Here is a 21,756-nt window from a genome sequence, read left to right as displayed (position 1 = left end):
CAGAGAGAGAACAATATAAAACTGAGTTGAACACCAAAGGATTTCTTAAATTACCAGTCCATTATCAACGATTTTAACCCTGCATTGAATTGCAGTGTCTGCTCAAAAATAATTTTGTCACCTGGTGTTCACTGCTGACAAAAGCTAGTAGGATCTCCTTTGTGACAAAATCAATTCATGTTGTTTTGAAGTTGAACAGTTCTAATCTGTGATTTATAACGTGTTGTTTATACATCAATTCATGTTGTTTTGAAGTTGAACAGTTCTAATCTGTGATTTATTTGAGTTTTGATCTAGATTTAAAACAACATAGAACTCAAACATATTTTGTGTTGCTGATGTTACGTACCCCGTAACTGGGTTGCGAAACCAGCAGAAATGGATCACTCAGTTGGAGTCTGGATTACTAAAACTAAGAAAGTTTTATTAAAGAAACAAGCAACACAGTAATGGAAAGGATAATAAATGCAACAGTTCAGCAATGATAAACACACATGTGCACAGAATTAGATAACAGCATCAATCAGGCTCTATCGTTGTCTAGGGGTAAATGACCAATTTCAAAGTGACACAAAAGTCCAGTTCGATTTAGTTCAGTTCGCAGTAATCGTTGCCATGGCGATGGACAACGTGGGGGGAGGGAGAGAGAGAACGAGAACGACTGATCATTCAGAAACAGCTTCCACTCACAGACCGGCGATATTGCTCACAAGCAGCTTTCGGGCGGGTCCTTTGTGATGTCACCTGAGGTCACCGACTGTGACCCCTCCTCCAGATGCGGTCGATCCTCTGCAGTGAACCTGGCACCCAAGCGAGGGTGGACACACACCGGGTTCCCGCTGATCGTACCTTTCCACCCTGTGCGTTTAAGGTCCGGTACTTCCCACCGACTCGTGAGAGGCGCACCGCTTCCAGGGTCTCGTTACCTCGGGTGTCGTGTGTGTCCTGCCTTAGCGAACCTGTCCCTTTTTATCCCCCTGCTGGGGTATCGCCTGTCCATCACTTCAAACAGTTCAGGGTTCAAAGGGGGAGCCGCTCCAGACAGCTCTCTCTCCCGTCCCTTCATTACACATCTCCAGATGCTGCTTCATTGTTCTTTATCTCTCCTTCCCCTGAGGACAGGTGGCAGACCAACTGCTGATGCCACTGATGCTAACCCAGGCCAGCAAACATCTTAATTTTATGTGTATTCTCGTCACACTTTCCCCCTTTAAGGATTTTTACCGGGAGGTAAAAATTACAAACATGAATACATTATTTGATACACACAAATATACATCGTTATCAGCTATTTGGCTAATACAGCGAATTTGAAGTTGTCAACACCTTGACAGACAGCCATCACATTTTCTGTTCCTTTTATATGTGTTATTAATAATCCCTTAGACCAGGCTCCAACTCAGCAAACTTCATAGTGGCCAAAAACACTGATGAATTGCGATCAACGTAACCTCTCATTTGGTTTTGTCCCGGATCACAATAACAAGGGTCTTCCCATTCCGACTCAGTTTCCTCTCGCAAGGGCTTAGTAGGAGGGGGAGGGGTAGTGACCGCAAAGTTATTGCAAAACTTCCTACAATACCCCACCATCTCCAAGAGCCCTCTGAGGGCCCTCTTGTCTGTCGGGGTTGGGAGGTCAGCGATAGCCTGCACTGTAGCTTGCATCGCTGCCAGCTGCCCCTGTGTCACCACAGTTCCCAGGTAAGTGACCCTCATGTGGCCGAATTCATTTTTTTCAAGGTTCACTATCAAGCTGGCTTCAGACAGCCGTATTAAATTGCCAATACACACCTCTGTGTTCATCAGCCCTTTAGTCACTGAATTACTCATTATGTATGGGTGTTGTTTACTAGGCTGGCCTATTGTAACAGACATCACCCAACGTCCCAGTTCTTTGCATCGCCTCGGGACAATCAACCACACGGGTGTGAGTCGTTTAATTACTTCTTCTAAAGAGTCGCTTTGTTCGGGGATTAAGGGAGAGACCTTATCAGTAGACCTGGCCAAAACAATAGCCTTCTCCCATCTGATCGATCCCATACTAATCTTTTCAAAATGGTTTTTTTCTCTTATCAGGGGGCCCCTAGCTTCGTTGATTTCCACGCTAACACCGACTAGGTTTGTTAGCATATCAAAAGCCGGTGACCGTCTCAGTTCGCGTCGGTCATGATCAATAACATTCTTCCCCCTGGGCAGCCGGTAAACCTCTTTCATGATTCCACCAACTGTTTCCTCCAGCACCACAAAATGTCCACCGGGGGGTACCTCGTGGGCCATGTTAAAAACCTCATCCCCATAACCCTTTTGCACCACCCCCCACTCCTCATCTGCGGGCACGGTACTTGGTCTCCCTTGCTTCCTTAGCACTTCCTCCTCCGCACAATAGCCTACTAGTTCCCTTGTTAAAGCTGTATCAGAGAGAGCTGTCTCTGCCAAAACCATCAGCCCCTCGTCTCGCTCCTGCGTCTGCACAAATTCTTTCCTGGCTACTGCTACGTCTGTCCCAGCTCCCTCACTACCTCTTGTCTCACTACACTCCTTCTTTTCATTTTCTACCCTCTTCTCGTACAAGGTTGACAGAAACGTTTCAGTTAAATTTACCACCGCAGCTAAATTCACTACCGCAGCCCCATGATGAACCTGTGAGTCCATGGGCGGGGCCTCAATGCTGGCAGGCTGACCTGTCAGTCTCACGATTGGGAACACGATTCCCCCGGCGATGTCATTACCGAGCAAGGCTTCCACGCCTTTCATCGGTAATTCGGACCTCAAACCCGATCGTGACTAGTCCAGAGACCAGGTTGCTTTGTAAGTGTATCTGGTGCAAAGGGACTGACTCTGTCCCTTCCCCAACACCTTTGACCTCTACCTCCCCAGTCTGGGTCTCTGAGCTGAACTCTAATACACTCTTCAGTATTAGTGACTGACACGCTCCTGTGTCTCTCCAGATCCGCACTGGATCTGGTTTTAACCCTCCTTCACTGACACTAATCTGGCCGAGATAAACCTCTCGCGCCCTTCCTGAACTTTTTCAGACCTGTCCTTCCCTAGCGGTTCGCTTAACAGCTCGATACAGCCATTCAAAATTGCCGTTTTTCCTTTTCCCGTCTCCTTCTTTGGGGCAAAGCACCTGGACGCAAATTGTCCGGCTTTCCCACAATTATAACAGACGACCCCAGGAGACTTCCTACCAGACTGCTCCTGGTCTACCTTATCCTTCTCACTAGTCCCCGGCTTACTTTCTGACTTTTCCGGCGGACTCTCCCCGCCGTCCTGACTACCCTTCTGGTAGCCTTTACTTAGGACAAACTTCATTTTATGCGTCAACGCATACTCATCCGCTAACTTAGCAGTTGCGGCTAACGTGGCTGCCTCTTTCTCATCGAGGTAGGGTCTCATACCCTCAGGGACACAACCTTTAAACTGCTCAATCAGGTTCAGCTGTAGCAGTCTGTCATAATCCCCCTCTACCCCCTTTGAGGCGCACCAACGCTCACAATATGTCTGCATCACACGGGCAAACTCTAAATACGTGCTTCCTCGCATTCCGGAACCTCTGCTGGTATGCCTCCGGGACCAACTCATAAATCCTGAGGATGGCCTCTTTCACCACCTCATACCTCTGGGCATCTTCTGCGGACAAAGCGGAGTAAGCTTCTTGGGCTTTCCCTTTCAGTACACTCTGAAGTAAGACAACCCACTTATCCCTCGGCCAGTCCTGACTTATAGCCACTTTTTCAAAGTGGAGAAAGTACCGATCCACGTCGGTATCGTCAAATGGGGGAACCAGCCTAACCTCCTGGGTCGCCCGGAACCCTCCACCTTGGTTCGGCACAAGCCCCTGCTCTGCCCTTAACCTTAACTTCTCCAATTCGAATTACCTTTCTCTCTGTTTCTCCTCTCTCTCCAACTGTCTGTCCCTCTCTTTCTCTTCTCGCTCCAACTGTCTTTCTCTCTCTTTCTCTTCTCTCTCCAACTGTCTTTCTCTCTCTTTCTCTTCTCTCTCCAACTGTCTCTCTCTCTCTTTCTCTTCTCTCTCCAACTGTCTATCTCTCTCTTTCTCTTCTCTCTCCAACTGTCTCTCTCTCTTGTCTTTCTACCTCTCTCTCCTTCTCTTCTCGCTCCAACTGTCGTACCCAGAACTCGTACTCGAGTCTCAGTTTCTCAAGCTGCACCTGTACCGCGTCTCCAGCAGGTTTTTCAATAGACACCACCCCCAGCTCGCCTTGGGGAAACACACCCTTAGATACATAGTGCTCTACAATAGCTCTGTGTATCTCCTCTCTCCTCATTGTCGACTTCCCCTTAGCAAGATTCAACCGTTTGGCCACAGCTACCAATTCCGATTTCCTGGCATCCTCTAATGCTTCCAAGGTCGGCGCCTTTATAAATTCCTCAGCCTCCATTTCTGCTGTTTGTCTTTTCTTTCTTTCAGGAATTTTAACCCAATCAATTTACTCCGTCCCAAATTTAGCGTTCAAAATCGCGGACGAGAACCCCACTTATGTTACGTACCCCGTAACTGGGTTGCCAAACCAGCAGAAATGGATCACTCAGTTGGAGTCTGGATTACTAGAACTAAGAAAGTTTTATTAAAGAAACAAGCAACACAGTAATGGAAAGGATAATAAATGCAACAGTTCAGCAATGATAAACACACATGTGCACAGAATTAAGATAACAGCATCAATCAAGCTCTATCGTTGTCTGGGGGTAAATGACCAATTTCAAAGTGACACAAAAGTCCAGTTCTATTTAGTTCAGTTCGCAGTAATCGTTGCCATGGCGATGGACAACGTGGGGGGAGGGAGAGAGAGAGAACGGGAACGACTGATCATTCAGACACGGCTTCCACTCACAGACCGGCGATATTGCTCACAAGCAGCTTTCCGGGCGGGTCCTTTGTGATGTCACCTAAGGTCACCGACTGTGACCCCTCCTCCAGATGCGGTTGGTCCTCTGCAGTGAACCCGGCACCCAAGCGAGGGTGGACACACACCGGGTTCCCACTGATCGTACCTTTCCACCCTGTGCGTTTAAGGCTGATCCCTCGATCAGCCGTCGAAGAGCTTCCCACCGACTCGTGAGAGGCGCACCGCTTCCAGGGTCTCGTTACCTCGGGTGTCGTGTGTGTCCTGCCTTAGTGAACCTGTCCCTTTTTATCCCCCTGCTGGGGTATTGCCTGTCCATCACTTCAAACAGTTCAGGGTTCAAAGGGGGAGCCGCTCCAGACAGCTCTCTCTCCCGTCCCTTCATTACACATCTCCAGATGCTGCTTCATTGTTCTTTATCTCTCCTTCCCCTGAGGACAGGTGGCAGACCAACTGCTGATGCCACTGATGCTAACCCAGGCCAGCAAACATCTTAATTTTATGTGTATTCTCGTCACACTGATAATAATTATTACAGAAGGGTGAGATTAATAAGGATTAATACTTTGAAATGATTCATTTAAAATTATATAAAACTTTAAGATATAGGAGCTGAATTAAGCCATTCAGCCCATTGGGTCTCTGTCCCTCTCTATCGTGGCTGATTTATTATCCTTCGCAACAATTCATCAGTTGTGTATAATGGGTTGTAAAGATGTCTGCATACTGTGAAAGCGAATCACTGGAACATATAGGAACAATGCGTCCCATTTTATCACATACAAATACGTAATTTGAGAAGTAGGCAGATTACCAGATAACATAACATATTAAGAGGTGAAATGACAAGACTAGGATATAGAGTATCTGTATCAAATTCCCCCATGTTATTAAAAAAAATTAAGGTCAAATCCCGCTTGTAGAATGTAACCTGAAAAAGAGATTAATCAAGTCTTAAAAACAAATAAACAAAATACATAGAAATCTACAGCACATTACAGGCATTTCGGCCCACAATGCTGTGCCGACCATGTAACGTACCTTAGAAATTGCCTGGAATTTGCCTACCACATAGCCCTCTATTTTTCTAAGCTCCATGTACCTGTCTAAGAGTCGCTTAAAAGACCCTATTGTATCCGCCTCTACCACCATCAAAATGGGGGGGCAATTTCCAATATAAGTGTTATATTTTAAGAAATTGCTTTCAACTAGTTCTGTCCTGTTTAAGCTGGTTGGGAAAGCAATACTGATCCATCTAATAATTTCCATTTTACTTCGAAATCATCAAAACTCTTCATTAGTAACCTGCAACAGCAAGCTCCATAGTTTAATTAAGTGAATAATTTTTCAAAGACATAGTGCACCAAATGTGCACTTTATTAATTCTGCTACTAATTAGTTCTTAGACTGGTTATTAGCTTGAAAGTTTATCTATTTATTTAGAGATTCAGCACAGAATAGGCCCTTCCAGCCCTTTGAGCTGTGCTCCAGCAACCCCCAACAACCCCCCCCGATTTAACCCTAATCATGGAAACTGTACAGATCGAAAAGGAGGAGGTGCTTGCTGTCTTGAGGAAAAATAAAGTGGATAAATCCCCGGGACCTGACAGGGTGTTCACTCGGACCTTGAAGGAGACTAGTGTTGAAATTGCAGGGGCCCTGGCTGAAAGATTTAAAATGTCGCTGTCTACAGGTGAGGTGCCGGAGGATTGGAGAGTGGCTCATGTTGTTCCATTGTTTAAAAAAGGATCGAAAAGTAATCCGGGAAATTATAGGCCAGTAAGTTTAACGTCGGTAGTAGGTAAGTTATTGGAGGGAGTACTAAGAGACAGAATCTACAAGCATTTGGATAGACTGGGACTTATTAGGGAGAGTCAACATGGCTTTGTGTGTGGTAGGTCATGTTTGACCAATCTATTGGAGTTTTTCTTTCTTTTTAAATCTTTTTATTGAATAAGTATACAAAAAGGTAAGCCATATAGGCACTAATACACTGTTAGAATATAATAAAATTACAGGAGATATTAATACAGAAAAAAAAGTGATACAAACAATGTAATTTAAACATAACATACTAAGGTAACATAATAGTATACTAATTTTATATATATATATATATATATATATATATATCAATAGAGAAAAGGGAAAAAATACCCAAAAAAAAACCCACCGTGCAACTAACTAAAAGCAAAGCAAAGCAATGGGCTAACTTGGAACCAAGTAGAGTTAAAGAACTTAAAATCACGTCCTCAAACCTGACCTCATTAAAAACAGTAAAAAAAAACAAGAAGGGTATATAAATATGGAGCAAAAAAGAGAAGAAGAAAAAAAAATTACATTAAATGAAAATATTGAATAAAAGATCTCCAGGTCTATTCAAATTTAAGTGAGGAATCATAAAGATTGCTTCTAATTTTCTCCAAATTCTAGCATAATATCGTCTGAGAAAACCAAAAAAAAGGTGGTTGGAGCATTAAGCTCTTTCCAATGTTGTAAGATACATCTTTCCTCCATTAAAGTAAGAAATGCAATCATTCTACGGGCTGAAGGAGAAAGATTACTGGAAATTTTAGGTAGTCCAAAGATAGCAGTAATAGGATGAGGAGAGATATCTATATTCAATACCTTTGAAATAATATTAAAAATGTCTCTCCAAAAAGTTTCCAGAGTAGGACAAGACCAAAACATATGAGTTAAAGAGGCTACCTGCCCCGGACATCTATCACAAAAAGGATTAATATGAGAATAAAAGCGAGCTAATTTATCTTTGGACATATGTGCTCTATGAACAACTTTAAATTGAATTAGGGAATGTTTAGCACAGATAGAGGAAGTATTGATTAATTGTAAAATCTGCCCCCAGTCATCCACGGAAATGATAGACCCCAATTCCTGTTCCCAATCTACCATAATCTTATCAAATGGAGCTTTCCTAAGTTTCATAATAATATTATAAATCATAGTCGATGCACCTTTCTGACATGGATTAAGGTTAATTATAGTATCTAAAATGTATGTAGGAGGAAGCATTGGAAAAGAAGAAAGTATAGTACTTAGGAAATTTCTAACTTGTAGATATCTAAAAAAAAATGTATTCTTGATAAATTATATTTATTAGATAATTGTTCAAAAGACATAAGGGAACCATCTAAAAATAAATCCAAAAACCGTGAAATACCCTTAGTCTTCCAGATTTGAAAAGCACGATCCGTAAAAGAGGGAGGAAAAAATATGTTACCTAAAATAGGAATCGCTAGCCCAAATTGGTTAAGATCAAAAAATTTTCTGAATTGAAACCAAATACGTAAGGTATATTTAACTATCGGGTTAGATACCTGTTTGAGGCGTTTCAAATCAAAAGGAAGAGAGGAACCTAAAATAGAGCCAAGTGTATAACCCTGAACAGATTGTAATTCCAATGCTACCCATTTAGGAATGGATAGTATATCCTGGTCAAGTAACCAAAATTTCATATGTCGAATATTAATTGCCCAATAATAGAATCTAAAGTTAGGTAATGCTAAACCTCCATCTCTCTTAGCTTTCTGTAAATGTATTTTACCCAGTCTCGGGTTTTTATTTTGCCAAATAAATGAAGAAATTTTAGAGTCAACTTTATCAAAAAAAGATTTTGGAACAAAAATCGGTAATGCCTGAAATATATATAGAAATTTTGGCAGAAAAAACATCTTAACTGCACTAATACGACCAATCAAAGTTAAATATAAAGGAAACCATTTAGATGAGAGTTGAATAATATGGTCAATTAAGGGTAAAAAGTTAATCTTAAATAAATCTTTGTATTTACAAGTAATTTTAATCCCAAGATATGAAAAATAATTATTAATCAATTTAAACGGAAAGTTATGATATAAGGGAAGTTGTTTATTAATCGGGAAAAGTTCACTCTTACTAAGATTTAATTTATAACCTGAAAAGAGACTAAATTGTGCTAATAACTCTAAAACAGCAGGGATGGATTTTTGAGGATTAGAAATATATAATAGTAAGTCATCAGCATAGAGTGATATTTTATGAGACTTTAAGCCCCAAGTTATCCCAGTAATATTAGGAGATTCTCGAATGGCAATTGCAAGAGGTTCTAATGCAATATCAAATAATAAAGGACTAAGAGGACAACCTTGTCGAGTACCTCGAAAAAGAGGGAGAAAAGGTGAGCTTAAAGAGTTAGTACGGACCGAGGCCACAGGAGAATGATATAACAGTTTGATCCAGGATATAAATTTCGAGCTAAAATTAAACATTTCAAGCACCTTAAATAAGTAAGGCCATTCTACTCTATCAAAAGCTTTCTCAGCATCTAAAGAGATAACACACTCAGGAACATTTTGTGAGGGGGTATAAACAATATTTAACAGTGTGCGAATGTTATAAAAAGAGTAATGACCTTTAATAAAACCCATTTGGTCTTCCGAAATAATAAAAGGAAGTACTTTTTCTAATCTGTTTGCTAATAACTTAGAAAAAATTTTAGAATCAACATTTAATAAAGATATTGGTCTATAAGATGCACATTGAGCAGGATCTTTATCCTTCTTTAATATTAGAGAGATTGACGCTCTATTGAAAGATTCAGGAAGTTTACCAAGTTTTAATGAAGCCTTGAAAACCCTACAGAACCAAGGGATTAATGAAGGTGCAAAACATTTATAAAATTCTACGGTAAACCCATCAGGGCCAGGAGCTTTCCCCAAGTTTATAGAGGAAATAACATTCTTAATCTCATCAGTGGTAATGGGAGTATCTAGCATGGAAGACATATCCTGTGAAATCTGAAGGAAGTCTAGGTTATCTAAAAAATCATTCATATATTTAGAGTCTCGAGGAGACTCTGATTGATATAAGGAAGAATAAAAATCAAAGAAGGTTTGATTAATCCCCGCATGATCAAGTATCAGTCGGTCATTTTGATTATAAGTCTGATTAATTTGAGATTTAACATAATTAGACTTCAATTGGTTAGCCAACAGTTTGCCAATTTTGTCACTGTGTACATAAAATTCACTTCTTGTTTTCTTTAATTGGTTTACAATCGAGGACGAAAGTAATAAACTGTGTTCAATTTGAAGTTCAGTTCTTTGTTTATATAACTCCTCAGAGGGAGCTGTAACATATTTCTTATCAATTTCCTTAATCTTGTCCACAATTACCAACTCCTCCTGCTTCAGCTTCTTCCTCAAAGCAGCAGAATACGAGATAATCTGACCACGAATATAAGCTTTAAAAGTATCCCAAAGAATGTTCACAGAAATATCCTCTGTATAGTTGATTGTAAAAAAAAAGATCAATCTGTTCATTCATAAAGTTAACAAAGTCCGAGTGCTGAAGCAACAGCGAATTAAAACGCCATTGTCTATTATTTTGTGTATTGGCCTGAATTTTAATAGAAAGCTTAAGTGGAGCATGATCGGAAATGGTTATAGAGTCATAATCACATTTAATCACTGAAGAAATAAGACGAGAGTCAATAAAGAAATAATCAATTCTTGAATAGGAATGGTGAACATGTGGAAAAAAAGAAAAATCTTTTTCCTGAGGATGCAAAAAACGCCAAATGTCCGTCGACCCAGAATCAGAGAGGAATGAATTAATCAAAGTTGCAGATTTATTAGATAAGATCCGTAGAGGAGCTGAACGGTCCAAAGCTAGAGATAAACCGGTATTAAGATCTCCGCCCCAGATCAATGAAAACTCATTCAAATTCGGGAACTGATTGAATAATGATTTATAAAATTCCGGACAGTCCATATTGGGAGCATAAACATTAACCAAAACTACCTTTTTATTAAATAGTAGACCACTAACCAGTAGAAATCTACCATTCAGATCAGAGATAATATGTTGTATAAAAGTAACTGAGGAGTCTATAAAAATAGAGACGCCTCGAATCTTAGCGTTAGAGTTCGAATGAAACTGTTGTTCCTTCCAGAATTTAAAAAAACGTAATCTGTCCCCCCTCCGCACATGGGTCTCTTGTAAAAATAAAATTTGTGCTTTAAGTCTCCAGAACACTTTAAAAACTTTTTTCCTTTTAATAGGATGGTTAACACCATTAGTATTCCAGGAGACAAAATTAATAATAGACTCCATAAACCCTAAAGTCAACTCGCAACAAGGAGGATTGACGATAGGCTCGACCCACGAACCCGGAAAGGGAACAGAACAAATGAGAGATACCGGGAAGGAGAACACAACCAATACTTCAATAGTGTACATAGCCCAAGAAGAAAAAAACTAAAACGTGAAGCCCCTCCCACCACCCCCACCCCATGATTCCAAGGCTAAATCTAACACAGACCAGCCAGAAAGAAGCAAGCACTAAAACTAACCCCATGACTTCCGATAGACGCTCCCTAAAAAAAGTGTAAATATAAAAAAGATCAGCTAGTTATAAAACAGTAAAAGAATAAAAAAGTAAATCAATTAAAACAAACACTTAATATAACAGATAAAAAGCCAGAAAATATAAAAAAAACCACAACAAACCCCAGACCCTATGAATAAACAAAAAAAGAAATGAAATTATTAACATAAACTAGTTATGAAAACCTACAAAAAAAAGTAGATTTAAAAACTACAAAATTTAGGCCTCAAAGGAAATACGTAGAATGACGCTGGGGGAATAACCACCCAGAATCCCCTGGGAAAAAGAAAGGAATGACGCAGATAGAAAGAAAGTTTAGCAACCATATTAATTAATCAAAAATAAACTTTTCTGCCCATATAAGGCAAAAAAAAATTAAGGCCGACAAATTCACAACCTCCCATCAAACGGAGATAGTTAAAAATTACGATTAAGATGTTGAAGGTGAAAATTGATCCAGATAACTCTGGGCATCCGATGGAGATTAAAAAAAAACGGAGGGCTGCATCCAACGTACGAATCCTTAGATGTGCTGGGTAAAGCAGCGCTGGTTTTAAATCCACCTTGTAGAGTTCCGACATCACAGATCTGTAGCGAACCGGCTGATCCCGAATTGGTTTGCTGAAATCCTCCACAAATCGGAACTTAAGATCCAAAAAAATCAATGTAACCTTTAGATCGAACGAAACGAAACAGTTTCTCCTTGTCTTGAAAGTAATGAAAACGTAATATAACATGTCGAGGTTTATCTGACTTAGACGAGTATGATGGAACTCTGTGAACACGATCCAATAACGGTGGTTGGTCAGGAAATACAGTAGGAAATGCATCTTTTAAAAGTTGAGAAAAATACTTCATAGGGTTATCAGATTCCACAGCTTCACGCACCCCAATCATTCGAAGATTCTGCCGTCGCATTCTGGATTCTAAGTCAGAGTTTTTAAAGGTCAGAAAGTCAAGTTTCTTCTTCATTACATTAATTGTTTCTTCGATTTTCTCCATCTTAAGTTCATTTTGTTGCGTGGATTTTTGAAGATCAGATATAGCCGACTGATGTTCCGTAATAGATGTTTGTATCTTATCAATTGAATCGGCAATTTTCTGGAAATTAATTGAAATTTCCGCACGAATCAGCTCCGTAATAGAGGTTGAAATTTCCCTTTGAATTAGATCCGATATAGCTTTCAAAGTCACCGGTGGTTCAGTCGGAGGAAAATCGGTACCTTTCGGTCTAACCAGAGGTTTGGCGTCCTTCCCGTTTTTTCCATTCTTAGACATAGCAGACCTTAAAAGCATCCAATTATCAAAGAGCCCAATTTATTTCAAAATATTGTAAAAGTCAATGCCTTAATGGTTAATTAAAATATAGCTGATCGTAAGAAGAAAAACTCAGAGGTAATGGAGCGAGTCAAGAACACGACTTCACTCCATGAGCTCTACCGGAAATCTCCTGGAGTTTTTCGAGGAGGTTACCAGGAAGGTGGATGAAGGGAAGGCAGTGGATATTGTCTACATGGACTTCAGTAAGGCCTTTGACAAGGTCCCGCATGGGAGGTTAGTTAGGAAAATTCAGTCACTAGGTATACATGGAGAGGTGGTAAATTGGATTAGACATTGGCTCGATGGAAGAAGCCAGAGAGTGGTGGTAGAGAATTGCTTCTCTGAGTGGAGGCCTGTGACTAGTGGTGTGCCACAGGGATCAGTGCTGGGTCCATTGTTATTTGTCATCTATATCAATGATCTGGATGATAATGTGGTAAATTGGATCAGCAAGTTTGCTGATGATACAAAGATTGGAGGTGTAGTAGACAGTGAGGAAGGTTTTCAGAGCCTGCAGAGGGACTTGGACCAGCTGGAAAAATGGGCTGAAAAATGGCAGATGGAGTTTAATACTGACAAGTGTGAGGTATTGCACGTTGGAAGGACAAACCAAGGTAAAACATACAGGGTTAATGGTAAGGCACTGAGGAGTGCAGTAGAACAGAGGGATCTGAGAATACAGATACAAAATTCCCTAAAAGTGGCGTCACAGGTAGATAGGGTCGTAAAGAGAGCTTTTGGTACATTGGCCTTTATTAATCAAAGTATTGAGTATAAGAGCTGGAATGTTATGATGAGGTTGTATAAGGCATTGGTGAGGCCGAATCTGGAGTATTGTGTTCAGTTTTGGTCACCAAATTACAGGAACGATATAAATAAGGTTGAAAGAGTGCAGAGAAGGTTTACAAGGATGTTGCCGGGACTTGAGAAACTCAGTTACAGAGAAAGGTTGAATAGGTTAGGACTTTATTCCCTGGAGCGTAGAAGAATGAGGGGAGATTTAATAGAGGTATATAAAATTATGATGGGTATAGATAGAGTGAATGCAAGCAGGCTTTTTCCACTGAGGCAAGGGGAGAAAAAAACCAGAGGACATGGATTTAGGGTGAGGAGGGAAAAGCTTAAAGGGAACATTAGCGGGGGCTTCTTCACACAGAGAGTGGTGGGAGTATGGAATGAGCTGCCAGACGAGGTGGTAAATGTGGGTTCTTTTTTAACATTTAAGAATAAATTGGACAGATACATGGATGGGAGGTGTATGGAGGGATATGGTCCGTGTGCAGGTCAGTGGGACTAGGCAGAAAATGGTTCGGCACAGCCAAGAAGGGCCAAAAGGCCTGTTTCTGTGCTGTAATTTCTATGGTTTCTATGGTTTCTAACCTAATCACAGGACAATTTACAATGACCAATTAACCTACTATCCGGTACATCTTTGGACTGTGGGAGGACACAGGAGCAGCCAAAGAAAACCCACACATTCCACGAGGATGACATGCCCTGATTGAGCTTTGACAGCCATGGCCCATACACTCCTGTTTCTGTTATGGTCCGGTCCGTAAAGTCTGCATTCCGGTGCACGGTCCGGTCCATCGATCCTTGTTCCGGGTTTTCCTGTTTTCTCCCTTGTTCTGTTGGGTGCCTTAATTGAGGCACCTGATTCTCATTTTGGTCTGGCACATAAATACCTCTGAAAACCAGCGATGGTTTGCTGGACTTATCCCTTCCCCTTCCTTCTGAAACCTTCACCTGAAACCTCGTCAAGTTCAACCGCCAGAGTGAGACCGGACCCTTGCCACGCCAAGATAAGGAACTATCTATTGTTGAGTTTGGAACTGTCTCTTTGTGCTCCTATGTTTAGTGTCCATGTTCTGTGTACGAGTCCCGGCCTTAGGAGGGCTCCCGGCTCTGTGTTCCATGTTCCTGTGCTCAAGTCCAAGGCTCTGTGTTCCTGTGTTCCAAGATCAAGTCCAGGTGCCATGTTCCAATCCTGTCCAAGTCCTCATCCAGTTCTGGTGCCTCGACAGTTTACCTCGGCAGTCATCCTGGCCCTGTGTCGTAGGAAGGGTCCCAGCCCTGCGCTCCAAGGACGAGTCCCGGCTCCGTACCCAAGAGCCTAACCAAGCCGAGTTCAAGAGCCTCGTCCTGTGCTGGAGTTCTCTCGTCCTGTCCGAGCCACGTCCAAGGACCTCGTCCTGTCCAAGTCAAGGCTTTGTGTTCTCGTCCTGTCCATGTGCCTCATCCTGTGCAGGAGTTCCACATCCAGTCCTGTAGCCATGTCTTGTCCTCGCCTAGATCTGGGGTCTGAGCGCGAGTCAAGACCCAGGTTTCCGGTCCCTGTCCAGTCTCTGGCTCGGAGTCCTACCCCAGGCTCCTAGTTCCAAGTTCATTGTCCTGGTCCTGCTTTCTTAGTCTTAGTCCTAGCCCAGGCCTGGTGTCCTTGTCTCGTCCAGGGCCTGTGTCCATGTGCAGCGTCGTTTCTTCCATACTCCCCTTGCTATTTCGATAAACCTTGTCCTGTTTCTAGTACTGTCCTTCAATGTCTGTGTCTTGCATTTGGGTCCGCTCCTTGCAACAGTTTTGGGTCAAGTGGATCAATTCATTGGTATTCATTTCCAGTTCTCTGGCTACTGTCTCCATCATAATTTGTCTTTGCTTTCCTTATGCCTTCTTCCCTTCAATCTTTCTCATAATTACCGTGCATTCTAACTCCTCTTTCCCAATCACATGTCCAATGAAGTTACGTTGCCTTTTCACGATCTCACACATTATTTGTCTTTTTGTGCTTGCTCTATTCATGACATCCTCGTTATATATTCATTACATCCATGATATTCTTTGCATCCTCCTCAAAAACCACATCTCTGCTGCTACAATTCATTTCCTTATGTTACTAGATATTGTCCAACATTCTGAGCCATATAACATAACTTGATAAATGTAACATTTCAGTACTCTGAGGTGGGTTGTCATGCCTAGTTTAGTGTTGGTCAGTATACTCTTCATTCATAGTTTATGATATGACATACAGATTCCTTACAGAGCGTGCAGGATCAAACTCCAAACTCTGACTCCCAGAACTGTAACAGTGTAATGCTGACCGCTAGTACATGCTGAGAATTGCAATCTTGTCTCTCATCCCTGATTTGAAGGCCTGCAATAATTTAAGCCTCTAGTAAAAAATGTGCTTGCATTTTGGAGCTAATATGGCTCTGTCACCTTTGAAATAACCATGTCCCTTCAAAAGGAGTTTTTGTTTAGACTTCTTTTAGCAGAGGAAGACTATAAAGCAAAGAGAATTAATACATAATTTAAAAGTGAGCCCAAAATGATAACTGATCAGGAAATGGTGGTTCTGATGGTTTAAATTGTTGTTAGTAGGTACTGCCAGGTTATTACTAGGACCTCAACTGGTCACATCTGATTTATCTATGAAAGGTTTTATGATTTATAAAATGAAATGTTGGTTTATGAAATAATCCCAGAAGAATGGATGAATAAATGGGCAAGTAGGTGGCACATGGAAAATGTGGGATTAGGCACATTGGTAAGAACAAGATAAAATTTCTTTTCATCAACACTTACTAATTTCTCACTGTTTAAGGATGGATTTTGTTATGTTGGTTCACAAGATGTAGAAGAATTGGTATATTCATTTAGGCGAAGAACTCAACCAATTAATTATCATCTCAGGGGGTTTGCAGTACATCAGAAAGTCTTGGTAGTTTTGATCTCCATGTTTTAAGAAAACTACCCTTGCCTTGGCATCAATGCAAAGGAATTTCACCAGAATGTTTCCTGGAATACTATGTGGAAAGATGAGATAAAATTGGCCAATCTCACTCGAGTTTAGAATTATGAGATATCTCATTGATCAATACAGAACTCTGACAGGGGTTTACAGAGTAGATGCCGAGAAATGAGCAATCTTGAGATGTCAAGTAAAGTTTCAAGACAAGGAGATCGATCATTTAGGTCTGATATGAAAACAATTATTTTACCCAGCGAGGATATCTGGATTTTTGCAACTTGAAAATTTATAGTTGCTCAATAATTGAGTATCTTCAGATTGAGATTAAAATATTTTTGGGTAGCACGGGATTTGGAGGATATGGGGATAGAGTCAAAACTGGACTTGAGACACCTGATCAGCCATGGTTTTTTTAAATGTTTGGGGATAAATGCTCAAACTGAATGTGTGGCCGTCCCTTGATAATATGCGTTGTGTTCTAATATTTGCCTTTTTCTAGGACCTGGTTAATCTTGTAAATCCTCTCTCACCATATTCCAATCCACTATGCTGTAGACCCCCACCCCTTTGAGTATCCCACCAGCTTTCAGCACTATATCCATAGCTTTTCTCATACTTTGATCATTTCATTCCTACATATAAAGATGTGAAAGGTATTGATTATTCTTTTTTTTTAGCCTTGTGGAGTGGCTTATTTGTTCATTTAACAAAATCCTGGAATAATTTCAAGTGCTTGAACCCTGATTACCCCACCTGGATGAAGGTCCTGCAGAATCATGGCTATTACACAAAAGTATATGGAAAAACTGATTATACTTCAGGACACCACTCAGTGAGGTAAGGCTGAATTTGTTTTGGGAAAGTACTATACACTGAGTGGCCATTTTATTAGGTACACCTGTACACCTGCTCATTAATACAAATGTCTCATCAGCCAATCATATGGCAGCAACTCAATGCATAAGAGCATGCAGGCATGGTCAAGAGGTTCAGTTGTTGTTCAGACCAAATATCAGAATGGGGAAGAAATGTGATCTAAGTGTCTTTGACCATGGAATGACTGTTGGGGCTAGACAGGGTGGTTTGAATATCTCAGAAACTGCTAATCTCCCGGGATTTTTATATACAACAGTCTCTAGAGTTTACAGAGAATGGTGTGAAAAACAAAAAAAATCCAGTAAGCAGCAGTTCTGTGGGTGAAAAGGCTTTTTTAATGAAGAAGTCAGAGGAGATTGGCCAGACTGGTTCAAGCTGACAGGAGGATGACAGTAATTCAAATAACCACGTGTTACAACAGTGGTGTGCAGAAGAGCATCTTTGAATACACAACACATCAAATCCTGAAGTGGACGGGCTACAGCAGTAGAGGACCATGAACGTACACTTAGTAGTCACTTTCTTACATACAGGAGATATATTTCATTTTAGAATCAAATGGTCTTTTACCATATTTTTTCAAAATTTGTTTTGGCCAATTGTACTAATACTGTGAGATCATATCTGCGTTGATGATCTTATTTCATTGTGAAAGCAACATTTTGATGCAGAAATGGTATGTCTGCAATAAAATCTCGAAGATGTTAACTTTTACCAGGTAAACAAGGAAAATATTTTTATATTTGGATCATTACATTTTATGCAAGTCCACGAATCTGTTAAACTGCTGTACAGAATGGGAAAAGTGCATTCTGCAGATCCGGAGAGAAGGAAAATCCCACAGAGAATCTGTAGTAACAGACACAAAATGCTGGAGGAGCTCAGCAGGCCAGGCAGCATGTATGGAAAAGAGTAAACAATTGACATTTCAGGCCGAGTGTCTCGATCTGAAACATCGACTGTTTACTCTTTTCCATACATGCTGCCTGGCCTGCTGAGTTCTTCAGCATTTTGTGTTTGTTACTTCGATTTTCAGCATCTGCAGATTTTCTCTTGTTCGAGAATCTATAGTAGACTGTTCTTTAATGCTTGTGTGATGCTGTAACTGCCTATTCTCTTAAACGTAGGAGATTTATGAAATTATATAAACAAATGATTACAGAGTCAGAGAAATTGTGGGGCAACTCAGTTGTGTAGCAGTTAGTGCAACACTTTACAGACCCAACAATTCCCAGTTGGGGTTCAATCCCCACCACTGCCTGTAAGGAGTTTGTACGTTCCCCTTGTTACCTCCGTGTTCCCTCAAGATGTGAAGCACCTTCAATAACTCCAAAAGACTGAAGTTGGGTAAAATACTGAAAGGCTTTTATTCGCTGTACAATACGATCTCCATACGCCCACTGTGTCCATCACGTCCTTCTTCTGCAGTGTCTGCGGGACATTCCATGTTGACCATTGCCTAATGGCCTCGTGGTCAAAGGCGTTGTTCTGATAGAACTTTTCTACGAAGGACAGGTATGGCAACAACGACCAGCTGACTGGGGCATTGTGCAGGAACAGGGCCAAACCCATCCTTCATAAGCAGGGCGACAGGTGGAACCTGGCACGTAGTGGTACTTGGTGCCCACGTATTTGGGTTCCACACACAACCTGATGCAGCCACACACAAAGCTGGCCATCAGGATGAGGGCGACGTTGGGAACGATTTTGCCGCCATTGTCCAGGGACTTGTGCATGGTGACCCTCTGACCCACTCCATCTTTGATCCCCAGATGAACCCGAAGACAGTTCAGGTGATTTCCAAGCTGGAGGAGCAGGGGATGGGCCACACTTGTGCCAAGTACAGCAGCTTTGAGAGCACCTCACAACTGATGACCAAGTTATTCCCTGTTATCGATAGGGAGCACCCTCCCCACAGTCCCAGTTTCTGTTTCACCTTGGCAGTCCGATCCAGCCAGTTCTTCCCCTCCAAACCAGGTCCCCAACACCTTCACAAAATCGGACCTGATGGTGAAGGGGACGCTGGATCGGTCAGGCCAGTTGCCAAAGAGCATGACTTCGCTCTTCGTGTGGTGACCCAGCCCAGACTGGTTGCAGATGCTAATCAACCTATGAACTGACCTCGAATCCCAGCAGAAGATGGTGACATCATCCACGTACAGAGAGGTTTTCACTTGGCAGCGTCACCCCTCTTATGCCCTCATCCTTCCTCAAAAGGTTTCGGCAAAGGGTTCTATACAGCACACAAACAAGACGGGAGAGAGGGCAGCCCTGCCTGACTCCAGACTTGATGGAAAGCTATCTGTTTCCTACCTATTGACTTGGACTGCACTACAGATGTCTGTGGAGAGCAGTTTGATCCAATTCCTGATTCCCTGCCCAAATCCCATTTTGGAGAGTACGTTCATCATGTATGTGTGTGAGATCCTGTCGAAGGCTTTCTCCTGATCCAAGCTGACCAGTCAGGCGTCCACCCCGCTGTCCTGCACATAGGCGATGGTGTCCCTCAGCAGTACAAGGCTGTCTGAGATCTTCCTGCCCGGTACAGCACAGGTTCAGTCCGGGTGGATCACCTGTCCCAGAACAGACTCGACTCTGTTGGCGATAGCCTTGAGCAGGATCTTATAGTATGCATTCAGTAGTGATATGGGCCTCCAATTTTTAATGTCCTCCCTTTCCCCCTTCTGCTTGCAGATGAGGGTAATGATGCCCTTCCTCATGGATTCCAACATGTTGCCAGCTAGAAGCATAGCATTGTACACTTCCAGCAAGTCTGGGCCCATCCAGTCCCACAGAGCCAAATAAAACTCAACCAGTAAGCCGTTGCTTCTGGAAGCCTTACCTGACTCAAAGGAATGGTTGGAGCCTGTCAGCTTGTCCAGGGTCAATGGCTGGTCCAGACTCTCCCGCTTGCCATTGTCTAAGACCTGCATGATAGACGACAGGAAGTTCTGGGAGGCTGTGGTGTCTGTGGCCTTTCTGTCATACAGACTGGTATAGGAGGACCTACAGATCCTCAATATGTCTGTCTGTCAGGATGCGACTGACCTGTCCTCTTCCTTAAGGCTGCGGATCACAGAGCTCCCTCCATGCACCTTTTGGAAGAAGAAACGTGAGTATGTCTCGTCCTGTTCCATGGTCTTCACCCTTGAACAGAAGATCTTGGAGGATTCACCAGCAAAGTTCTGGACTTGCCGGCTCTTCACCTCTCGTATCCCTCACTCACATCTGACCCCTTCGACTGCAGAAGGAGAAGTTGCTGCAACTCTGTCTGGAGTTTACGCAGTTCCTTCTGACCCTGCCTTGCTTCCTTGATCCCTTTGCAGATGAAAAACCTCTTGATGGTCTTGGTTGCTTTGCACCAGTGAACAGGGGAATCAAAGAAGGCTTTCAAAGTTCTCCAACCTATGTACACCCTCTCTAGTTCCTTTATGTTCTCTGGGGTCAGCAGCTTAATATTCAGCTTCCACGTCCCCCTACGTGCTTTCCCATTCCCATTTCAATATGTCAATCTATGGCTTCCTCTATTTTCTTGGCCCAAAATGTCGACTGTACTCTTTTCCGTAGATGCTGCCTGGCTTGCTGAGTTCCTCCAGCATTTTGAGCATGTTTTTTGGATTTACAGCATCTGCAGATTATCTCTTCTTTGTCCCCAGGAATGTGCCAATTCCCATGAATTGAAACCAATTTCTCACCTACTAATCTTTAAGCACACGTTCAACTCTCTGATCTTTTTGAGCCAAAGGCAATTTACTTAGGATTCAGGTAAAAATCCTGAGGTTATTTCTGTTATTCTTCTGCTTTATAAGTTGGATCGTGGCTGCTCATCGAAATCTTCCCCTTCAATCATGCCCATGTTCTTCCATGTTATTAAATCTTAAATGTTTGATGAGAATGGAATCTCCTCTCTCCCATGCAAATTCCTTTCAACATGGAACTATGCAAGCACATAGCCTTTGAAATTCAATGTGCTTCTCCTCTCCTCAATTTCTGCTGTCATCCACACAGACTGCAAGGATTTTATACCTGTTGAAAAGTGCAGACATTAAGAATCCTTCAATGTACCTTCTGGATCCCTTAACCCGTTTCATTCTTGGTCAGACTCTCCTATTAGAAATGATTACTTAATATTAAGGGTGTGGCTATATCTTTAACCAAAGTGTTCAGGTAATCTTCTCTCTCTCTCCACTGCAGATTTCAGCTCAAATGATGTGCAGAAAAGCCTGCAGGTATCCATCAGATCCCACATTCGTGACAAGTGCAGCAATTACCTATAGTGGCATTGACAACCTTGTTAACTAATTAAGTAAATTAAATTATCACATGGCTATTTATTCTTTTTATTTGTTATTTTGTCTGGTTTCATGACACAAGTTTTGACTATGTGTATATGTGTCTGTATATACTGTATGCATAATATATAAAGTAATTTGTAGTAAATGTTATGTATTGTATTGCAATGTACTGCTGCCACAAAACAAATATCACAACATTTGTCAGTGATATTAAACCTGAATCTGATGGAGGTTTTATTTACTTTAAAGAGGAAAGGA

At 41.7% G+C, this 21,756-nt stretch overlaps 1 protein-coding gene across 1 annotated transcript in view; it reads left to right on the top strand.

Moving 5' to 3' along the window:
- Nucleotides 1-21,756, top strand: part of arsk (arylsulfatase family, member K) — a 49,358-nt gene that overhangs the window by 9,371 nt on the left and 18,231 nt on the right. Inside the window, exon 3 of the mRNA XM_063069270.1 lies at nucleotides 17,005-17,164. Within this exon, the coding sequence (XP_062925340.1) occupies nucleotides 17,005-17,164 (160 nt within the window). The remainder of the gene's footprint in view (nucleotides 1-17,004; nucleotides 17,165-21,756) is intronic.

The sequence above is a fragment of the Mobula hypostoma genome, chromosome 16 (assembly GCF_963921235.1).
Source record: "Mobula hypostoma chromosome 16, sMobHyp1.1, whole genome shotgun sequence".
Classification (NCBI taxonomy): Eukaryota; Metazoa; Chordata; class Chondrichthyes; order Myliobatiformes; family Myliobatidae; genus Mobula; species Mobula hypostoma.
This window is presented reverse-complemented; position numbering and strand designations above follow the sequence as displayed.